The following is a 23,386-nucleotide window of genomic DNA, read 5'->3' on the forward strand; positions in this document are numbered from 1 at the left end:
ACCGCCAGGCGGCGCCCGATGCCGGTTTATCCCATGCAGTCGCCGGCCGGAGCTGGAGCCCGGCCGGGACGCCTTGGAGGACGTGAGGAGGGCTTGTGCCTCCTCCACACCGCGAGGGGGCGTCCGTCCTGGTTCTGTTGGGGACCACGGGTCAAGGGCATGGAAGCCCAGCCCTGTAGGAGCCCGTGGTCACCGCCAGGCGCCGCTCCGATGCCGGTTCATCCCGTACGGTCCGCGGCTGGGGCTGGAGCCCGGCCGGGACGCCTTGGAGGACAAGAGGAGGGCAAGTGCCTCCTCCAGACGGAGTGGGGGCGTCCGTCCTGGTTAGGCAGGGGGCCTCGGGTACAGGGCATGGAAGCCCAGCCCTGTAGGGACCCGTGGCCACCGCCAGGCGGCGCCCCAGGGCCTAATTATCCCGGGAGCCCGGCACTTCCGCCACACCAGGAAGTGCCGGGGGGAAGACTTTGTGTGGCGCCCGGAGAGCCGCCAGGAAAGCAGCCGACACTTCCGCCACGCTGGGGCGTGGCTAAAGAGAAGAGGCCGGAAACACCTGGGGCTCATCCGGGGCATTATTTAAGGGGCCGCCTCCCTCCAGTCATTTGGTGGAAGTCGGGAGGAAGCGGACTGAGCAAGAAGAAGGACTGGAGGCGGCCAGGAAGGCACAAAAGACTGTGGGCCTGGACTTTGGGGAATTCGGTGCGAGAAGGCACTGGGGGTGCACGTGAGCAAAGACTTTGTAAATAGTGTATAATAAACAGTGTGTGGAGCAAAATATGTTGTCCGTCTGTCTGTGCCGGGGCCAGCGTTCACAATACATGCATTCAAAATGCGTCACTTAACGCACAGCAAGCAGGAATGTTGTGCAGGTGCATATACGTGTAAAAACGTACCATAAAATCAGGATTAGCGTTATGCCAAGGAAGGTCCAATTGCAGTGTTCATGATGCCTCCTACCTCACCAGGAATTATGGTGTAATATAAGCTAGTCATAACACTAAAGTTGTAACAAAAGGGAAAATAACTTTAGTAGGTAACATCTGAAAAACATTAATGCTTTTGGTTGATATTATATATTGTGGTCCATGGCCGGCTTCTTATCCTGGCCAGTACCCCCAGGCCGCCAGAGGGAACCCTCACAGCGGCATGGAAGGTCTCCGAATTCCAGCGGAGCCTCATGGACATTGTAGTTTTTATGGACAGCCCTGCTGGATACCATGGGGGCCACCAGGAGCCTCTATAGGGAGGCTTGGGGAGTGTTATTTGCCCTATGCCCCGGAAGTACTTCCAAGTCATATGAACGGAAGGAATGCTATATTTCCGGCGTAAGAAAAAAGGACTTTTATCTGACCCGGAAGTGATAAGGAATTATGGACTAAAGGGTGGGAACACTTCCGGGTCGGGTACTATAAAAGGACCATGGGAACTCCCAGACAATGAGCTGAGCTGGGTGGTAGGAGGGCAACGCATCTGGGAGTGGAGGATTGTGATTTATTATTATTGTATTGTGATCAATGAATAGTGTAGAGTGGAGGGTGCTTGGTGCACATTATTATAATAAAAATATTTATTATTGCACTTTTACCTGGTGTTTGGCGTGGTACTGGAGGGTTCAAGGGAGCGATAGCGCCCCCTACAGCTACAATATAAATACACTTTTTTAATGTCATGTTTGATTTACACTATGAAACATTATTTGTGCAGGAATTAATGTGAGAAATTAAAGGATAACCAGAAGACTGTTAACAAAGACAGAGACATGGGTCAAAACTGGGAAATCAAAAATAGAATCGAGCAACCAGGACCAAAAGGCTAAGACATTTCCTGCATTTCAGTTGTCAAAAAGCAAAGTGAAGAGAATACAGAACTTCAAACCTAGCACTAGGGCCTACATAGAAAATAAGCTAACTACTCTAAAGAACATTCAGAACGTTGTATATCAACTGAGAGATAACATTTCTTGTGACCGTCATGAATTTATAACACCACCCTTGCATCGTCTAAGGTGCAGCAAACCTGGTCACATAACGCCTCTAACCTATGCCAAGTAAACAGAGAAAAATAAGTCATTAACAGAAATAAACTTTGTAAAAGTAAATGGAAATGGAATGCTCATATTGAAATGAAAAAAATAAATAAATAAAAAAATAAACAAAAACGAATGTAAAAAAATATGTTTCCAAAACAGGAAAAATACAGAAGTATTTAAGTTTTGTCCACTATGGGCACTACAGTGTAGCCCCACCTGTTTTTACCTGTAAAAAATAAAAAATAACAATTTACTTGAGAATGTATATTTACTTTTATCAAATAAACACACTCTGATTTTTAAATGTATATTTAATTACTCTATGTGTTTGTTAGAAATTTGGTTGTCTTTCAAAAAGATAATGAAATCTATACTTTACTAGTAGTCAGCATTTGTACTAGGTAATCTATCTGTGAAACAGGTCATTTTCTAACAGCACCCTGTGCGGTCTGTTTCTGTGCCATTAGCCAATCAGCAGCACAGAAAAGTATTAGGTTAGGTTGGTGAAGAGAACACCCTTATCCAATCAAAAACATACATCTCTACAAAATGGAGATGTGATATGAAATGTCATATTCCATTTGAGAAGAGGGTGCTTGGTGAAAGGTTGAATGTTAAACAATTGCGGATTGTGTAAAAATGTATTTGAGGACATTCTGTTTACATAAAGACCAAACCTGTGATTGTGATGAACTGCGGCAGAGTTTACTGACAGAACTTCTCAACGGCCAGCGGGGGTATGCAGGGTGTTTACTGTTTAGCAGCAGGTAATGGTTAGAGTGGAGCTACTGTGGTCTTCCACACACAATATCTAAGTGTGTATTTGTAGAGAAAACTGAACGCTCCACTTTAGAACATAAACTATAAAACAAAATAACATCAAGTAAAGATTTGAAGGTCCCTAAAATCCAACTCTGCAACACACTACTTGGTAATTTATTCCAAGTGTATATTATTATTTACATGAAGAAAAAATTTCTGATATTTGTGCAAAATCTGCCTTTAACAAGTTTCCAAAAGTGTTCACTTGTTCTTTTTGCCGAATTTATTTTAAAGTAACAACTGAGATCCACTATACTAACTCCTTCCTCTTAATCTTTGTTTGCTTAACTGAAAAGGTTCAACACCTTCAATCTCTTCTTACAGTTTATACCTCTTGGTCCTGGAATCAGCCTTATTGCTCTTGTGCTGCTACATATTTTTGTAATATGGACACCAAAACTGAACATAGTCCATCAAGTGAGGCCTCACTACTCTAGTGTGTCACAAAACTTAAGCATAATCTCCCTTGATTTGTACATTTCACTATATAACCGAACATCCTATTAGCCCTCTTGTTCACTTCTGGCTATCTTGATATAAATAGTAATGAGTCCACTATGACTCCTAGGTCCTTCTCATAAGGTCTATTTGCAAGTTTCAGACTTTTCATTGTGTATTCAAATCTAACATTTTTACTTCCTACACATAATATTTTACATTTACATACAATAAATTTTACCTGCCACAAATCTGCCCAAGCCTATATGCTGTCGAAGTTCTTCTGTATCAACTGCAAATTTAGCCAGCTTATTGATTATATTCCTGTCCATATTGATTATGTATATTAAAATGTTGTTTGCAGAGCTCGATGGTCAGACATACAAGGTGTTTGCAGAATGCATAGTTCTGCATGATGTGATACACCTGCTTACGACAAAAAGAGTCTAAGTGATAGCATCTATATATATATATATATATATATATATATATATATATATATAATTCACTAAGGGCACACACGACAGTGAGCACAAGCAAGACAGAGCAACGCTCGCCAACTTACAAAGCCCCGCCTGCCAACTCTAAGACCATGGGATACGCTTGACAGAGCTCTGCCCGCCAACTCCTACCGTGTCATGGGATACGCACGACAGAGCCCAGCCCACCACCTCTAACTCTCCTCCTGCGTGCACCCTCAAAACCGGTCTCACCCACACGCAGCCGACATGGCATTTCTCGCCAAGCATCTGCAGTACGCTTACAAAATAAAGCAAACTCTACATGCAGAGAAAATTTACTTCTCCAGCTAGATTCCATGCTCAGAACCATCAAACCCTTTGCTAAATCATACAAACCCATGCATGAAATCGCTCAGTCCAATCCAATAGCAGATGTACAAATGTTTTTCAAGGAAAACCCTTAGGCAGAATTTATGACACTACAATGCCCCGACATGTCACACCAATGTTGCAGCGATTTAGCAATGAGGAATATATTTAGCATTTTGCACTCCAGCGGCAAACTATTCTAACAGTACGTCGTAGATGTGTATGTTAAAACAGAGGGCGCGTGTCTCAAGTATCTCAGATTAGATCAACAAGATTTGCGTGTGGAACAATACAAAGGACTGTCAGACGCACTGCAAGCAAATGCTGAAAATACAAACATACGTCTAGGCAAAATGATCATATTACCGTCCACATTTCCAGGAAGTCCAAGATACATACAACAAAATTAGCAGGATGCCATGGCCATAGTACGTAAATTTGGACAGCCTCATTTATTTATCACTTTCACATATAATCCTGCTTGGCTGGAAATTCTACATGCACTGTCGCATACCCAAAGACCGGAGTACAGACTTGATATCCCACATGCTGTTTACTCTTCACAATAATTCTAACAACCAGTCTTCAGCCACGGTCAGTTGTACGGGGCTTTTCTAGGGTTAGATCTTTCGACTTATTATCTGTCGTCACCACCAAAACACCCATTCACACCTGCGTCTTTCAAAAAGTATTTATTTCTTCTTGATTTCAGAATTCCTTTCTCGCAGTTTTCCGTTCCTATTCTTACATCGCCGTATGCTGCGGCGAGCTTCAGCTAGTTCTTTATATTTGATTTATTTTATATTCCATAGTACCTGATGAAGATTTCAGTTTTCAGTCAACAATAAGCAGTAGCAGGACCACCTGATTATCTCTGAATATACTGTACACTGCTTGACATTCCATAATTTTTGGTAAAATAAATAAAATCATCTGCATTACTGAAATGACTGACTACACCGCCACGTCATGCTATACAATCCATTTCATCATCACATCTGAACTCAATTTTATACCTGTCAGAAGTATTTGCTCTTCTGTGTTTTTATATAAATTTTTCTAATGTTAAATGGCTTTAAAATATTTTAAGTACTTTTACTGCTTATACCTTATGCATCTTATTTCCTCTAAAGGTAGAATGTTTTTGCATTGTCCATATAAGACTCAATGAAAAACAGACAGTGCATTCTTGTAGAAATATAAATCATTCAGAAATCTAAACAGAAATGCCTTTTACTGCATTTCAGCTCCATTATTTATTCTTGAAACGAGCTATGTAGACTGACCCACTACCAAATTGCACAAAATTAGGTGCTTACATATTTTGGGAAAAAATCCATAACCAAGAAAGAGAACCCCCCGTTTTGATGGAAATCAAACACATGTTGTTTCCCAAATCTTTCCTCTACATTCCTGCTGCCTCCATGCCATCAGAGTGATTGCTCTCTACTGCAGGGAACATTGAAATGGGATATCGAAATGTCAAGCAAGTTTAAGCCCAGAGCATCTATCCTTAGTGAGAACATTGAATTGTTCTGAAAGTTAATAATCTAAAAAAATGTTATACAGAGATTATGAAAATATCTATATTTTTCCACTGTATTTAAAAACAAATTAGTAATTTTATAGTTTTTCATTGAAACATTTTTATATATTACCAGTAACGGCGCACTGAACGATAACATGCAGTGAATACACTTGACTTGAGCATTCATAGTTTTCATACTCTCTCTGCACATTTAGCCTTTGTTTGCTCAGACATTGATGCATTTGCTGCTTCCAGAGCTGCTTCTCTTCTTTCATCGGCATCTTTTCATGTTAATTAAAACTGATTAAGTCATATTTTGTGTTGCAATTACTTAGTACGTTTTCCTTAATTTTTCACTTAAGCTCACACTTAAGTCTTCAATCTGCCTCAAGAATGATTTCAGATTTGAAGAAGAGGTAGGGATGAGAACAGCGCCCAAACACATGCGCCACATGGCGGCCCTGCAGCCCACTGCCGAGAGTCGATTCCACAATAAAATAAAATAAAAAGAGGAATAACCTTGGAGGTCAATCATTACCCCGAAAGCGTATTGTAGACGTCACGTAGTATACGTGTACCAAATTTCAGGTCAATAGTTCAAACGGTTTGCAAGCTACAAGTGATTTAAAATCCTGGACAGACAAACCAACAGCCACGTTGGTGTATTATATAAGAAGATAAAATCAAAATTCTGTATACATTTGGGAATCTCTCAGAAAAGAAGAGTTTCAAAGTAGAAACTCTGGCAAATAAAAAGAAAAGGTTAAAAATGGCAAAAGTGTGGAATCGCCCAGAAATCCACTGTCCAATGTCGGTGTTCTTTCACACATTTTAACATTTTCTTTTCACTGTTACAGTTGACATTGATACTTGGCATGTACAATTTAAGGAAGAGGCCATCTGAGAACTTTCATGTCTTTAGATTGTATTACTTATTCCTCATTAAGATCTACAAAAACTGACATAATGTGGGTTCCATTGAAACATGGAATGTAGAATTATTATTACAATGAATCAGTAAAGACAAGCTATAATGAAATGGACCAGCTTCCCTAACCACATAAGAACCAATGAAATGTGGTGCCAGTTTACAAGACAGAACCCTTCTTCATATCCGTCTGTACCAGCTGCCATGTATAGTGGAGCCTATCAAGATATTCTGCCACACAAGGCATCTATCATACAACTGAAGGACGATCCAATAATAAAACTTAAAGCAATAAAAAGATGACATTTTCAGGGCTGTGTTTTATAAGACATCCTCAGCAAATTCAGCAATAGAACACAGATCCAACCAGTTACCCTGACTTGAATTTATAGTACATAAGGGTGACCTCTCCAAATCATGATTCACCCATTCTATTTGTCCATTTGCTTCTGGATGATAAATTGATGGAGCAAAACATGGACAAAAAACTTCCAAAATCTAGACACAAAATGTGCACCACTGTCTGAAATAACTGATGTAAGAAAACAATTTAAAGAAATGATCTTCTCTATACAAATAACAGCCAGTTCTTGGACATACAACAACCTCTTCAAATAGACAAAGTGTCTATATTTTCTAAAATGAACCACCACTAGTAAATTAATTGTGCTTCCTTTAGAAGATAGCAGTAGCGTCTACTAAAACAGTTGTCCAATTTGGGGCAGGTATAAGTTGTTGTTACCCGAAGAGAAAATCCTTATGAGAAGACTTGGCTCTACAAAATATTTCAGAGGCGTCAACACAATCCTGAATTTCCTTCTACATATTTTCCCACTGTGCTTGAGTATTTCTAATGTTTGAAACACCCCTGGATGACCAAAAATAATAGAACGATATCCCCTTTTAAACATTTTCCTCCTCACTGCCAAGGGAACGTAATATTTCCCATTTGCAACTTTCTCTGGAGTGGAAGTCTTTCCCTGAGCAGTCATTAATAATTTTAGTAAATCATCTGAGAATTCAGCATCTATCACTCCTTACAGTTTTAGTTTCATCAGGGTTGCTATTCCTAGAAAGTGAGACAACAGTTTTCTCTGTCGCATGCATCATGCCCTCCCCATCTTCATTCACTTGTTTAATGAAGTGATTCTTTGTGACGGGCTCTGCCTGTCGGGATACAACATCTGCATAAAAATGTTGCTGGGATGGTGCTGAACTGAAAACGTAAGAGGATACAATTGAACAAACCTACAGAGCTACAGTATTGTAGTAGTGCTTGATTGGTAACCAACAAAATCCTGTGTTACCGAAGGTAATAATGGAATGTTTGAAGTGTCCATTTTATCACTGAACACAAATTTTAATTAGCAGAAGAACTATGATCCGATAGCAAATATTATCGGATAGAGCTTAAATGCATGATTGGGTGTTCTTTTTCATTAAAAACCTGAGATAAAATGGCATCTAAACCAAACGTTCTGCCATCTGTCTGCAAAATAAAATCTTTGTCATGTCCAGATTTTCAAATACAGCGTAAAAAGAAAGCACAGTGTTTTTTACAAGCTTCAGTCCAAACTAAAGGGTGATTCTTTTTACCATTTGTTGAATGAGTGACAGGGTAGAAGAAAATTACATTTAAAACATATAAAATAACCTGCCAATCATAAAAAAGCACAAATCTGCTTTTGCACTTCCACGCAAGCATACGCAAGTAGTTCAATGACATTTTTTATTAGATGATTGAACACAAACCTTTACCCTTAAAGTAATCAAAGTAGTTAGTTTCTAACATATCCAATTTGCTTTTTGTTTGGGCTAGCAACATCTTCCAAACTGTCTAATACTGCATGAAGATGTGTCAAATGTGAATCCTACTCATTGCTAAAAATTACAGTATTATCAAGACAGGCATACAAATATTCCGAGTAAGGTTCAAAAATTTGTTCCATCATATGCTGAAATGTTAGCAGCATGCCATAAAGTCCAAATAGAGCCATAATGAACTTGTACCAACCACCCTGGGTGAAGAATGCAGTTTTTCCAAGACTGGATTCCTCAAGAGGCATCTGGCAGTGTCCCTTAGGTAAACCTAAATTAGTGATATAAATTGCTTGACCTAATTTTCCCAATTAACTCATCTACATGGAGCATCAGGTATGCATCAAATTCATCATTTTTTAACTGCCTAAATTCTACACAAAAATGTACGTTTCTCTCTGATTTAGGAACCATTAAGATAGGACTACTCCGGTCACTTTGGCTTTTTTCAACCATTTGTTTAACCGGCGGCACGGTGGCGCAGTGGTAGCGCTGCTGCCTCGCAGTTAGGAGACCCGGGTTCGCTTCCTGGGTCCTCCCTGTGTGGAGTTTGCATGTTCTGCGTGGGTTTCCTCCGGTCGCTCTGGTTTCATCCCACAATCCAAAGACATGCTGGTTAGGTGGATTGGTGATTCTAACTTGGCCCTAGTTTGTGTTTGTGTGTGTCCTGCGGTGGGTTGGCACCCTGCCCTGAATTGGTTCCTGTCTTGTGCCCTGGGATTGGCTCCAGCAGACTCCCGTGACCCTGTATTCGGATTCAGCGGGTTAGAAAATGGATGGATGGATTTGTTTAACCTCCTCAAGAATGATTGTTCTGCAAGCTCCAGCAATCCTACATGGATTCATCTGGAATTTAACACCAGGCCCTGTTATTATTTTATATTCAGCAAGATTACTTTTCATGGGTAGAACTGAAAATATGTCCCAGTTCTTTCAGATAAGTGACTGAAACTGACTTTTTTGTGTATCACTTAAATCATCCACTAAGGAAAGTTCATCAGCAACATAAAACTAATGTGACAAATGTTTTCTTTTGGGTAGGTAGCATTTAAAAGGGTTTACATAAAATAAGTATCCCGTCTATATAATTTACAGGATTTGCTCATTTCTCAATGATGGAAACACCTTGCCACTAATCCAAAAACTTGTGAGAATTTTTTTGGAACAGAGAGTACATGGTCTCCTTTACAGGATTCACGAAGTTTACATTTTTGATCACAGAAATGTTTTTGTGTTTCTTGCTCACACTGCAGATGTTATTTTGCAATCGAGGACATCTTAGATAATTTTTCTTGTAAACTATGTACTTGATTAGTCAATCTAAATTTCTAATCATATACAAAATCACCTTCTCAATCTACAGTACTCTTAAAAAGATCCAACAGACTGCTTGTGTGTGAAAATGATCTGTTTTCTCTATAATCAACAGTATACTGGAACAGCACAACTCTGCCATGCCAATTTCCTGGATTCTGCCAGCAAAAGATAACATTCACTAGCAATGTAACCAGGCTGTTCACATTAAATTTCATTCAATGCTACAGTATTGCTTTGGTGGTGTCCTCTTATGGGATTATTTGTCTGATTTGCAGCTTCCTTAAAGGAAGTCTCCAAGTGGAGTGTGTCCCATCCAGTCATCTTACAAATCAAAGACAAAACAAACATCAGCTCTGGGGAATGCTTCATGCAGTTCTTCACTTATTTCATTTAGCATTGCACCTATGGGCAAGTTCTCTATTATGCACTGTATAGGGCAGGGGTCCTCAATCCCAGTCCTGGAGAGCCGCAGTGGCTGCAGGTTTTTGTTCTGACCTGGTTGCTTAATTAGACAGCAATTCTTGCCAATAAAGCACTAACAAGCTATGAAATTAAATTAACTCTGCTATGTCAGGTCATTCTCATATCCTAGATTTTCTTTCCCTTTCTATCATGCAAATGATTTGAAAGCTAAAATGGACGAGTAATTCTCAGTCCTTCACTTTTTTCTCTTCATTTTTCTTCCAAGTATTTAATTAAACCCAATAGTGCAGATAAATACACACAGGTGTAAATGTAAATAAGCTAAATGGAGAAATGCTGCTCTCTCTTGTCATTCTGCATGTTATTGATAATAAGGAGCAATTAAAATAGCTGTTTAAGATAAAATTAAGCAATAAGGGCTCAAAATCACTAAAGTGAAGCAGAAGTGTTACTTTAGCAATAAGTGCTTTTTATTAAGCAACTGGGTTGGAGCAAAAACCTGCAGCCACTGCGGCTCTCCAGGACCGTGATTGAGGACCCCTGGTATAGGATCATCCCACCAGCTCTAAATAAGATCTTGTGCCAGAACTCTAACAGAACATTGAGGATCAATTCTCCAGCCTTAAATTTGGCATCCTTTTGCCAATGAATTCAAAGAAGTACAGAGGAATATCTGCTGTTTATAAACAAAACATAATCCTCAATACTGTCAAAGGGAATATTAAGCATGGCTTGCTGTGTCTTTCCAGTTAGCAAGGTAGCAAAGAACAACAGTCACTTCAATCCAAGCACATCATTCTGGAGGTTCACTGAAATATAAGTAAAAAACACTCTTGGCAGTACTGGAGGATTGCCATGGCTGCAGGTTCCTTCTTGCCACTTTCTTTACAAGTGACCGATTTCTGCTGGTGATTGACTTATTTTCCCTTCATTTTAATTGCTGTGTATTCAGACTCTGTCCTCTGAATTGATTCTTTTTTCCTTAAATGGTAGCAAAACAAAAATAAGGTATGAAGTGAGCCAATAGATGACCAGTTAAGTTGTGGCCTACACTCCAACCAGTTTCTTAACTAGAAGCTGCATCTTCTTAAACTCACATATTTAATTCCATGGCTTGCTGCTGTTCTCATTCTGTCACAGCAGACATTTCCAAAACAGATGATTTTATTTTACTATGGAAGATGGACACCCTTGACTTACAAAGATTTTTATTATTGCGGAATGTGAGACTTGAGGCAGTTGAAATTCAGCTGATCCTTCATCTTTCTGCCTTATTGTATATTTATAAGAAAGTGTGTTTTTTTGTAACTAAACCTTCCAAAGAAATCGGAAGTGCAGCTTTCTCCATCTTACTGTCGCTACATACAGTACACATACAGTATATCTGTATGGTGTACTGTATATGTACTGTATATATGTGTGAGTGCTATGTATAGTGTTTATATACTTTTAAAGCCTCGTTAAAGTTTTCTCATATACATTTTGTAATATGTGGAGACTGTGAAGCACCAAGCCTAGTTTTTGTTTTTGATTGTTTATTAAGTGATTGTTTATATACCTGTATATGCAATTTTAATACAGAACCTCAAAAAATCACAAGTCCAATTATTTGACTAATCCTCAAAATAATGCCGATTCACAGCTCTAGACAAGGCATTAGTCCATCACTCGCACACTCCCACACTCACCCATGGTCAGCGTGAAGCCAATACTTAACCTAACATGCACATTTTTGGGGATGTCAAAGGATAACCAGACAGACTGAGTAAAAACCTACGTAGACACAGGAAGAATGCACAAACTCCACACAGAAATGATTAGAACAACTACCCCACCGCCATACCATCTTTAGCTATGAGGGACCTTCAGATATTTTCTGCACTTTCATATTTTCGATGAAAACAGTGAAGGCGGGAGGAGTAGTACTTGGGCAATAAAAAGTTGGTACGACGCTTGGAAAATTGCATCGCAAATGAAGGTGACCATGTAGGAAAGTGAATTAATTGGTTTTTGAAATTCTTAATAAAAAAGTGCAGAAACCTTTTGAACATCCCTCGTACAAAAGATGCTTGAAACAGTTTTTGAATATCAGTGGTTTAAAAATTGATTAAAATTAGAAGAGTGCACCCAAGTGGTGCATTTATCCATAAATAAACACTAGAACAAATCATAATAATCATGCCAAAATCTGAAGCAGTTTCAGTGAGTCTACATTTGTTCTTCAAAACATGTTTTATTTGGTTTACTTAAGGCATATTTTTTAAGCAACATTAAGTTGACTCCTAGGTGAAGAGCCACTTCAAGAAACATTTAATAGTACTTATTCTATACAAGAAACCACAAACATCAGCAAATATACTGTCTGTTTCTCTTCTACTTTAAAAACAGGACTGTAAACTCCCACTCCGGTAAGACTAAGTAAGTGACTCCTGTGTCAATGTAAGTGGATCTCTTCATTTGCAGTAAGCTTTGTAGTGTGCGTTTTTGAAAAGTAAGATAACATTCTCAAACCTGTTGAAAGTGAATCCTTATAATTACTTTCACTTCAGCAGTGTTATTCAATACATTCATCGAAAATGAATGTTACAAATCATGGAAATGAACAGTGTTGTCAAGGCTATTTTTTTACTTAATCAAAGGGTCAAGGGATCAGAGTCCCAGACAGTACTGCTTGTAGGCAACTTTCTAAATATAAACAACAGAATCCCCAGAGTGTGCAATAAATGTGACCAAATTGTTTTCTGTTTCGTTCATGAGAAACATTAAGCAGGATATATAAACATAATGACAATGCCTGGGTATCCTGAGCTTTCTAAAATGCTAGATACATGATACATCAAGAAAACAGTTTCTTTTTTGGCATATACTGCTTTAAAATTTGCATACTTAATAAATGTTTTTAAAGATTTTGACAGTAAATGTTGTTAAAGATTTTTATCTGACTATATGTTTAAGGTTTGTGTATAATTTCCTCTCTCCTATTTAATAAAGCGAAATATAGATAGCTTCAGTTGTATATGTTAATGTTTGATGTATCCGTCAACAGGTCTTTTATAGTGATGACATTACAGTGATAAAATACAATTGGCATCTCAAATCACAGAAATAATGTAGCAATATTGCCTTATAGGGATAGTCTAAAAGCATCAGTTTGTAAATACCACATTAAAACAAGATATTTGATCAAAATGATTTAGAACAATTTTGACAAGAATAGGTCATTTAATTCAACAAAGCTTTCCATTCCTCTTCACCTAATTTCTCAAAAATCACATCAAATCTAGTTTTGAAGATCTCCAAAGTCCTACTGTTTTCCTCACTACTTGGTAATTAATTCCATGTGTCTGTCATTCTGTGTGTGAAGAGGTGGCACATTGGTAGTGCTGCTGCCTTGCACTAAGAAGACTGTGGGTTCAGTTCCTCCCTGTAAGGATAGCAATTTGAGTACTGAGAAAAGCACTATATAAATGTAATGAATTATTATTATTATGAAGAAAAACAAATCTAATATTTGTGTGGAATTTGCCCTTAGCACGTTTTTACCTATTTCCCATCTACTTTTTAAAGTATTCATTTTTAAAGTAACACTGTCTATTTCTTTTCATAATTTTAAACATTTCAATCACAACACCTGATAGTCTCCATTTTCTTAAACTGAAAAGAATCAGCTCTGTCAGTCTTTGCTCATACTGTAGCTTATGTCCCCCAGTCCTGGAATCAGTCTTGTTGCTTTTTTCTGGACTTTCTCTACTGCTGCTATGTTGTTTTTATATTATGGAGACTAAAACTGTACAGAGGAATCGTATACCAGCTTGAATCCACTTTATTAGTCTATTATAATATTAAAACATTAGAGAGTATTTTCACCTCATATGATCTTTTATAATTTATACTGCAGTTATTTCCAGTCTAGGCAACCATAAAACAGATTAAAAAATGCTAATAGTATTGCTGGAGTTGTGGTTGAGTAGAGAACATGAGCAAACTTGTGTGCTAGACATCTACTGACTTTCACTCTTCAGCAGTTATTTATTCAGAAAATTGCAGGTGAAACCCAGCTTCAGTCTAGTCCAGATAAAAAAATGGCTTTGTTTTCTTTAAAGTGGCCTCCATAAATCTCAGTTTTCAAATACGAATAGCACTGAGCCAGTGTTTGTCATGGTTTCATGTTTACCTAATGGTAACATAAAAACGAAAAAGTTCTTTCCATAATGTCTGACAAAAGACTAGAGTGGAAAATATTCTATACTTTAAGACCATTAAATATTTTTGTTTTTGCGGTATAAAGAATAACAGACCAAATGTGTTGCTAAACTAATCAAACTGGGGTTAGTTCATCATTCAAGTTAATCAGGGATTTCTGTAAGGTTCCACCATTATGATTTTAACTCATACTTGCTAAAGCTTATTATAAAAAGGTTGAGACTAAAGGTAGAAAAAAAGGAACAAGAGGCCATATAAGAAGTAAATGAGAATGAGAAAGAGATCCCCGATTTAAAAGATAAGATTAATCAGCACCTCAAAAGGGAATTAACTAATGGATAGGAGTCAGTGAACCCTTAAGAAGGTAGTGAGAAGCAGACATCTGTCATTTGACAGAAGGATGGCAAATAGTCAAAACTAAGAGGGACATTTAAAAAGTTTCTGCACTTTTGTATTTTCATTGTAAAATGGTGAAGGCGGGAGGAGTAGTAATTGGGCATTAAAAAGTTGGTATGACACTGGGAAAAACTGCATCACAAAGGAAGGTGACTATGTAAAAAAAGTAATGTAATTTTGTTTTTGAAATTCTTAGTAAACAGAATTTTAAAATAGTGCAGAAAAGTTTTGAATGTCCATCGTATTCCAATTTCCCTTTATTTAGCTACAAAGTCATTGCAGAGTTGCAAAGCGGAATATTTGTACTCCTAGTATAAACTCAGATCAGAAACACCGGCAGAATCTATTATGGTTTACTGTTAGCTTTTGTGCATAAACAACTCTTTAAAATTAATCTAAAATAAAATTCACTACATTGTCTCAACTTGAATTTGGGTAAAATAGATGTTAACTATTTCTTTTTGCTCCATATTGCGATACACTGGATAAGTCATGAGATAAATCATCACGAATTTCACAAAACTTTGTCATTCCAAATTTTAAAACTTTTTATTAGATAGATAGATAGATTATTAAAAATTTTCACCCCCTTGGAAGTTTTCACACTTTATTACTACAGTATATTATATTTAAACACTGTGGTTTGAATTTTGCACTTTTGACAATAATCAACAGAAAAAGACTCTTTAATGTCCAAATGAAAATACATCTGCAAAGTGATTTCAATTAATTAGAAACATAAAACAAATATAAACCAGCATAAAACAAAATATCTATAAGAAACTGAGAGGAAAGTTTGTGCTAACAAAAAAAAAAAAAAATCAGTTACAACATGAAATTCTCTCCCAATTAATAAACTGACTGGATTGAAAAGCAGAAGGCCCAGTTATATTCCAAATCAAAGTTTGTGAAACGTGAGTTAATTTAAAATAATATACAGTTGTCAAACCTGCCTATTGCACCTCAGAGTCTCTAGTGATCAGAGCTTATCCTGACTCCACATGGATTTCTCCTAACAGGAACTGTTAATTCAGTGATTCTTATACACTGATTACATTGAGCATCAGCAATAGATATTTTCATACTTACCTGTGTAAAGGATTTAGATGGCATTACTGTGGTGATGTTAACTGTGTACTCTTTATTTTTCTATTGACATTATTTTACACTGCACACAGCAATCATCCTTTCTTCCATCCTCTTTGATATTCACATGTACTGAATATTTTCTCATTTTTCTCAAAGTTCCCAAAATCCACTGAACACAGTTATCACTTGAAAATGCAATAATGTCTTTTCTTTAAAGGGTGGTTCAGTGTGATCGTGACTGTATTTTGAACAACAATCCTATTTTGTGTTAAACAAATTAAATGAAATGAGTGAGGGTTAAAAATAGCACCCATAACAATAATGTTTGACAACATTCGTGCTTCCATAATGACTAAAGTGGGAATGGCCAGTGATACGTCAATAAGTAAGCAACATGATACTTAGATGCTAATCCTATTATACTGTGTTTTTTAATGTTTAGCTATTTATTGCTGTTCAGTTCTGCAATATTGTACTGTACCTAATAATCATAACAATTGAGTCAATCCTTTTAAATGTGGAAATACGTAGATATCAAGAATCTTCAGTTTTCGCAGTAAAACTGGGAAATATATGCCACAAATATTAATACATTTTTCCCACCTTAGCTGTTATACGGCCAATTGCGTGCAAAATGAACTATTGTGTTTGTAGGTTTATTCTGCATGAGAGCTAACATAAATGGTGCGCCATTTGTGAGAATTTAGAAGCAGTACATTTTGCTATGCAAGTACAAATAAAATGCATTGCTTCTAAATTCCCGGAGTTGATAAAAAATTAAACCTGATACTTGTTCTTGGTGTATCACTGACCTATCATATGAAAAATACTGTAGTATTATTATACAGTATTGGTTCCCCCCACAAAGTTTTGACTGTTGACCATCTTTAGAATAACAGGTTGCTTATTCAGAAATTTTTGAACTATGACCACTTTACTCTTTCTGTTATGGTTACAACATTTTGAAGAAGACTAAAGCAAAATATATCAGACCTTAATTTTCTTCTCAATACTTAAAAAGCATTAATTTGAGGAATCATGCTAAAAAATAACCTTCTCTTTCTTGCTTAGGTGAATTACAGTTTTGGTCCTTTACTACTAAAAACAATTTAACTCTGACTACCTGACAAACGTGCATTTTCTTGGCTGCTACAAAATAAAAGCACACACCATAATTACAAAGCCCAAGAGCACAGTAATTTCTATTTCGGTAGTAGACTCCTTCCCCATTCTGTCCCAGAATGGCCTCTCAGTTATAGAAAATGCACGTTATATCCAAAGTCCACAGTGCCTGAACAGTCATAGAAAACAGCTTTATAAAGTGACAAAGCATGCCGATTTGTGCGAATGATTTGAGAGCAAAGTGTACAAACCGTTATAATGTTTGCCATCTTTTGTTTCCAAAAGATGGTTTTAATTTAAAAGGTTAAGAGGTGAAGAGAGAAGCGAAAGGAAATTAGCTCAGTAATAGCAGTCATTTTAAACGTGTTTTTGTTGGCTAACAGAGTCAGGTATGAAATGCATCCATCCATTCAATTTCCTCTAATGTGACTGTACTTTCTATGTCATAAAGTAAACTTCTTAAGGTTCTTAACAAGCATAAATTAATCTGCAGATGGCAATTGTTCAGAAAACGTTCAAACATTCATGGCCGCACATTTTAGCGTGACTTTACTACTCAAATTTCTGTGAAAACACTGGACCAAAATATAATAATCATCTGATATTATGCATGCTCAGCAAATTTATAGCACACCCTCACCTGAGAATTACACACTACCCTAGCACATTTCCTTAAAATGACCGGAAATGAATGGAATAAAAATTCAGAACTCAAATTAAGTAATTTGGACATATGAAAGTTTAACACAGGGTGGTGTAGTATATTTGTGGAAAGAAAGAAAGAAAGAAAGAAAGGTTAATCTATGTTATGAAAGAAATTAAAAAACAAAGATCTAGTCTCCTTACCATTCTCCTGTAGCACTGGCACTGACTCTTGAGTTGTAGATGGAATGATTGGGTTTAGTGTTGACAGCGACATCATCCAGTCTGTCAAGTTTGTTGACACCTTTCTGGCCCAAAGGCCATTGTCTTGTTCAGTGCTAAAAAGCTCTGAATCCCCTACAGTGAATTCGTTTGTAGGAAAACCACTTCTTGATGTTGTGCTTTCTGTATGTGGTATGAGGAGGTCAGTCTCTCTGTGGCCATCTTTGCTGTTTGATGTTGATAAGTCCATCTGGGTGTTGCTTTCTGATTCTGCCCCAAAGGTGGTACTTTCAAACTTCCTAGTAAAAGTAATGTCTGAAGTATCACTGACAGATGGATTGCTGTTTGCATTCGGCTCAAAGAAACCTTTTCCTAATATACCTACAAAAAGAAAAAAGCATTAATAGCGATGAAAAGAAAACATTCATTTTTTTTGTAACCGTGTACTTTATTGATTAGAGAAGCAACAGTGACACAGAGTTTGCTGTATATGGAGTGTAAATCACTCTGTAGAGATATATTTTACGTTACAGTAATTTTTACTAACCTTTAAACCTAAAACTATAAATCAAAGTGTCTCTCCGCCCACCCGAAGGCACACTACGCTACAGCCACTTCGTGTCTCTGCCGCTTGCGTTGTGAAGGGGGGAAACTGGACACGCTAAGGAGAAGCAAACGGATCAGCTACTGGCTTTGGGCTGCTGCTGCCAAGGTGCGTGTTCTGCTTGTCGCACTGCGCGTCGATCATTTAAAAGCCTGTACAGCAGCTTTCCATTTGTCTCACTGCCTTGTCTCGTGTGATGTTAAAGTGTCTCTCACAGACATCAAATTGTCTTCCGAGAAGATCACGTCTTGTCTCCCTCCCAAGATTTCTTTTTAAAATAGAGGGATTTTTCTTCTTATAGTATTATTTGAAACGATTTAGACTATTAAACATTCATTGCCCAATTCATGATGGTCTGATCTACAAAAAATCATCTATTGAAAATAGTCAAAATATGTCTTAAACATTTTAACTCTCTGTTACAACCCTGAAAGAATCTGGGCTATTAATTTCCATTTTGTTCTTTGTTAAAACTTATACATTATTTAGAAACATCTAAAATGTCTTTCATAGACATTGACTAATGTAATTGTCCAAATGTAAGTTTACCGGTAATTAAGATCTTAATTAACTATTTTCCACATACTGGGAACAGTTAGTTGTAAGACTGTCTGAAAATAAAAAATAAAAATCATTGTATTGCTTTTTTACTCTGAATGTAGAAATATTACAAGTTGTACTGTAATGTGAAAAAATACAGTATGACTAGCTGAGTTAGCTGCATGGTCCCTATTCAAAGCTGTTGCCAGATTTCTAGTATAATGTTTAACTTTTAGGGATAAACCGTCTCACCTTTAGATGTAAAGTTCTACAGAAAGGTGGAGAAAAATAAAATAATACAGTAATTAATATTACAGGGCCTAGCCTAATGTTACTCAATTGTTTACTGCTTTTGTAAGTTATTTTGGATAAAAGTGTCTGCTAAGCAAATAAATGAAAATGTAAATCTTTTAACATTAAGATTTTCTTTACATATGGGTGGATTAATGCAAAAAAATATTGATTATATGTATACCCTGGTAGATTTGGATGAATTTCTGATGTTTGGCATTTGTTTCTACATTTTTTTTAAACTTGAAGGGCTGTGAAAAGATTTTGACAGTGTTCACTGACGTGCCGCCTATATTTCTGTTAAAACAAAATGCTCTGGCCATAAAAGTGAATCACTTTGTCAGGAGAAAATTATATTAAATAACCGGTTTGGTTTCCTGAACAAAACCACAATTCTGAACTGATTTTAATTAGATAATGATGCCTTTTCATGCTTCCAGAAGAAGTTTCAACAGTCATTTTTTTTTTTTTTTTACTTTTAGATTTGCAGGTCAAGTTCATAAAAATATACCTTTGTTGCTCATATAATGAGTTTCAACTTTAGGCACTTTACAACTTTGCCAAAATAGAAAATTATGGCAATAACAAAATCATATGCCATCAGTTATTAGTCTTTTAACAAGGGAGAATATCTACATATTGTATTAGTGGTAACTTTCAGAATAATAAAACAAAACACTGCTTAAATGCTGCTCCTTATTCTCAAAAGATGTATAATAATACTCACAGTACCTGACTAAACAGTAGACAAATTATTATTGTCTATTCCAGCAAACCATAAATAAATGAAAAATACTGAATCTACAGCTGTGCTTTTTGACTGAGTTGAAATTAGTTGGTTGACAACTGAAATAAGAAAGTGTTCTGTGATAAGCGTGCTTCACAATTCTGTTCAAAACACAACACAAATGTTCCTCATGAACACAGTTTAATCTTAGCACAACTGTACATATTTACCATTATTTTTTTTTTCTGGATGTACACAACATACTAAATAGAAATCACACACTTGCTGGGTGTACTGTATATGCAGCCTGAATCTGTCAGGGTATTCTTTAGGAATGTTTGTATTTACAGTACACTGATACACTGAGGACACAGATCACTTTTTTATGGTCTGTAGAGGAATTAGTGTGGTGCATTTGGCAGAAGTCCTTGCACCTTCGTTTGTATAAAAGACCTTTACCAGTGTCATCTTGGATATGAAGCCAACCTGCTTGAGAGCATATATGGTAAGTTGACCTTTATTTGGTAATTTAATATTTATTTTTTATCTAATTAATTTTGCTTGCTATAGCACAAACCATGTCCTTATCTTTACCATGACACATTTTAAAACCCTTCACTACAGGCACTCAATGCTAACCAATTAAATAAGTAAATGTGTGGCTAAAATGAAAGTGATATGAAAGTTATACAAGTAAAATGCCACCATAGCTACATATGTTTATATATACAAAGGCATATTACACTAAAAATATAATTAAACAACAGCATTTTTTTTAAATACAGAAAATATATTTTTATCCAAAAATACTTTAACAGCTGTGCTTGTAATCCCATGAGAGCACAATTGTATTAATAACATCTAATTGAAACCTGTAAGCATTTGTTAAACTAATCAGTATGATAATTAAGGTGCTCTGTTTGTACTGGATAGGAATATTTTACTGTTAGTACATGAAAGCACATAAGTACATGCACGACAGTGCTGATATACTTAAAGTAACTTTCCACTGACTTTCACTTTATTGTCTGGCTTTTGAGCTAACATGCCTGAAGCCTGTTGCTATTAAAATGGACCACAATACGATGACAGCCCAAAGTAGCTGGTCCAGTAGTTTAAGTTCAAATAGTCCTACCCCACCCCCAGTAATTAGGTTTGAATAGGGATTGCAATATATTTGATTATCCATATGAGGAAAAACATTTGCTCCAGTAAGCAAAACATTTTTCTTGATCTTGTTATTAAAAATCCTAACTAACATGTCTTTAGAAAGATACGTGGAAGGGCAGGACATCCTGTGTGCACTGCAAAACACAAATTCAGGAAGCTAAAGTTACCATATCACACTCAGAGCATGTGCAGAGGTTGCTTAAGTGACAAGTCTGATAGAGTCCCTTATGTCAAAGAGTCATATGTAGCATGGGATGAAAACTGCAGATTACTAATGCCTTCACTGAACTCTAGAAATGCACAGAATGACAAAACTCTTGAGGAAATATGGTGGCCAACAGCATTATCACACATAGAGATACACTTCACCAATATATTACCTGCCCTGACTATAAAATTAACCTGCTCTCAGATAAGCAGTAGAAAATGAATGAATGAATGTAGGCCTGCATTATGTACCGATGGAGCAGGAAAGAGTGGCTTGTTTACAGCAACAGAAGCATAAGTTGGAAGAAGAAATCCAGATGGTTGTAACAGAAGCCACCAAAGCAGTTAGCCCCTTGCTCTTACCATGTGCACATCCTGAAGTCTGACGCATCATGAACATCTAATAACATCTATAATTTCTTGGTGGGTATTTAATTCATTGAAACATCTTCCCTGTTAATCAGTTTGGTGTACATAAAATTACATTTATTTTTGTATAACATTCTTCACTAAGGACAATGTCACTGCACCTAGTGATATGTACTGTACAACTATAATATGATAATAAGATACAAAATGTTATCACATTAAGGAAAACACTCAATAAAACAAGCTTTAAGACTGGAAGAGTTCTGTTTGAAAGTGTAATTCCAGGACGGATGTAGTAATATGGTTTTGAATATATTGTTATGGATCCCCTAAAAATCAGGTGAATTGGTGTGTGTCATTTGCATGTGGCCTTAGTACACATCTCGTGATCAACTTTGCCTCTTTCCACACTAGACACTACCTGCAGCGTATCAACCATCCCTAAGTGTTTATGAGTTCAGTGGCCTCCCCGAGGATAGAACTGGTCACATACTGTACATTGTAAGGTCCTGCTGCATCTCTGTATTATCCATATATTTCCTATATTTCCACAGTAGCCATTTAAGTGGATACCTTGGCCCAATGAAAACAAAATAATGAGTTTGAAAAATGCATCTGCTCACTGTAGAAGAACCCAGCTATCAGTCTATCCATTTTTCTACAACAGAATGAACATTATGAACTATGAACAGAAAGAGATGCTGGGTGTGACTTAGCTGGCACCTATTCCTTTCTCTCTGACCAGGAAGATCTTTCTAATACCAATTTATTTTGAATTACAGAGAAATATCACATAAAATGCTGTACCCTTAATCTTTCTTTGGCTTTTTATTGTGACCTGACATCCCTACCCAATGAGCAGAATATAGTCTGATAAATTCCTTCAGTTCAGTCACTGGTGATCTATGAGCATGTTGAAGGGATGACAAAGGAAATTAACAACTGCTTAACATCCTCACTCCAACCTTACTGAGTAAGTGATCAGAACCCTAAATGTAATGGTCACCTTCTATATGAGAACCCATCACTATGAACAGGATAGGTGGTTAATTTAACTAATATTTGCCATCAACAGTGCAGTGTAAAACACAAATGGTGAAACTGCTGAAATGTTACCTTTGTGAAGACAACTAAAGGGGTTGTATGAATCACTAAATTACAAATTATATGTCACCACATAGTGAGTTACATGTGCAAACAAACCTGATATTACAACAGCTGTTTTGTATATGAAATATTCATTGGGAGACTTGTGCAGAATGCAATCTCACCAACTCTCAAATGTGGTCAAAATCAAGTCTTATTTCAGGCCTGTGTCTTCCAAATGGAAGGGATTTATGTAGCAGTTTGTGATGTGAAATTTTGCATACAAGTTGATAAATATTTTCTATGTCTTTATGTGTAACACAGGCAAAGCAATGTAATATTAGTGTTACATTAGTGGGAAGCATTCATGTTTACCCCCCTTTAAGGAATGAGTCTCTTTGAATTTTACGACAGGGTTGGGGGAAGTGCCTCAAACAAGTTTGGCTAATATTTCTCTGCTAAAGTCTCTCAGTCAACCCCCACAAGAAAGCCAGGCTGTCTAACTGCCAAGCTTTACCTTAACATACTGTTTTGGGGGCACGTGTGACGATGTTCTTTGCCCCATTGGTCTGAAGTATGGCTGTTTGG

The 23,386-nt window shown here is 36.9% G+C and overlaps 1 protein-coding gene across 2 annotated transcripts in view; it reads right to left on the reverse strand.

Moving 5' to 3' along the window:
• The window catches only part of corin (corin, serine peptidase), a 184,325-nt gene that overhangs the window by 128,673 nt on the left and 32,266 nt on the right, over positions 1-23,386 (reverse strand). For both annotated transcript variants that reach the window (XM_039751395.1, XM_039751396.1), the window contains exon 3: positions 17,787-18,185. In XM_039751395.1, coding sequence (XP_039607329.1) covers positions 17,787-18,185 — 399 coding nt within the window. The remainder of the gene's footprint in view (positions 1-17,786; positions 18,186-23,386) is intronic.

Source organism: Polypterus senegalus, chromosome 4 (assembly GCF_016835505.1).
Source record: "Polypterus senegalus isolate Bchr_013 chromosome 4, ASM1683550v1, whole genome shotgun sequence".
Lineage (NCBI taxonomy): Eukaryota > Metazoa > Chordata > Cladistia > Polypteriformes > Polypteridae > Polypterus > Polypterus senegalus.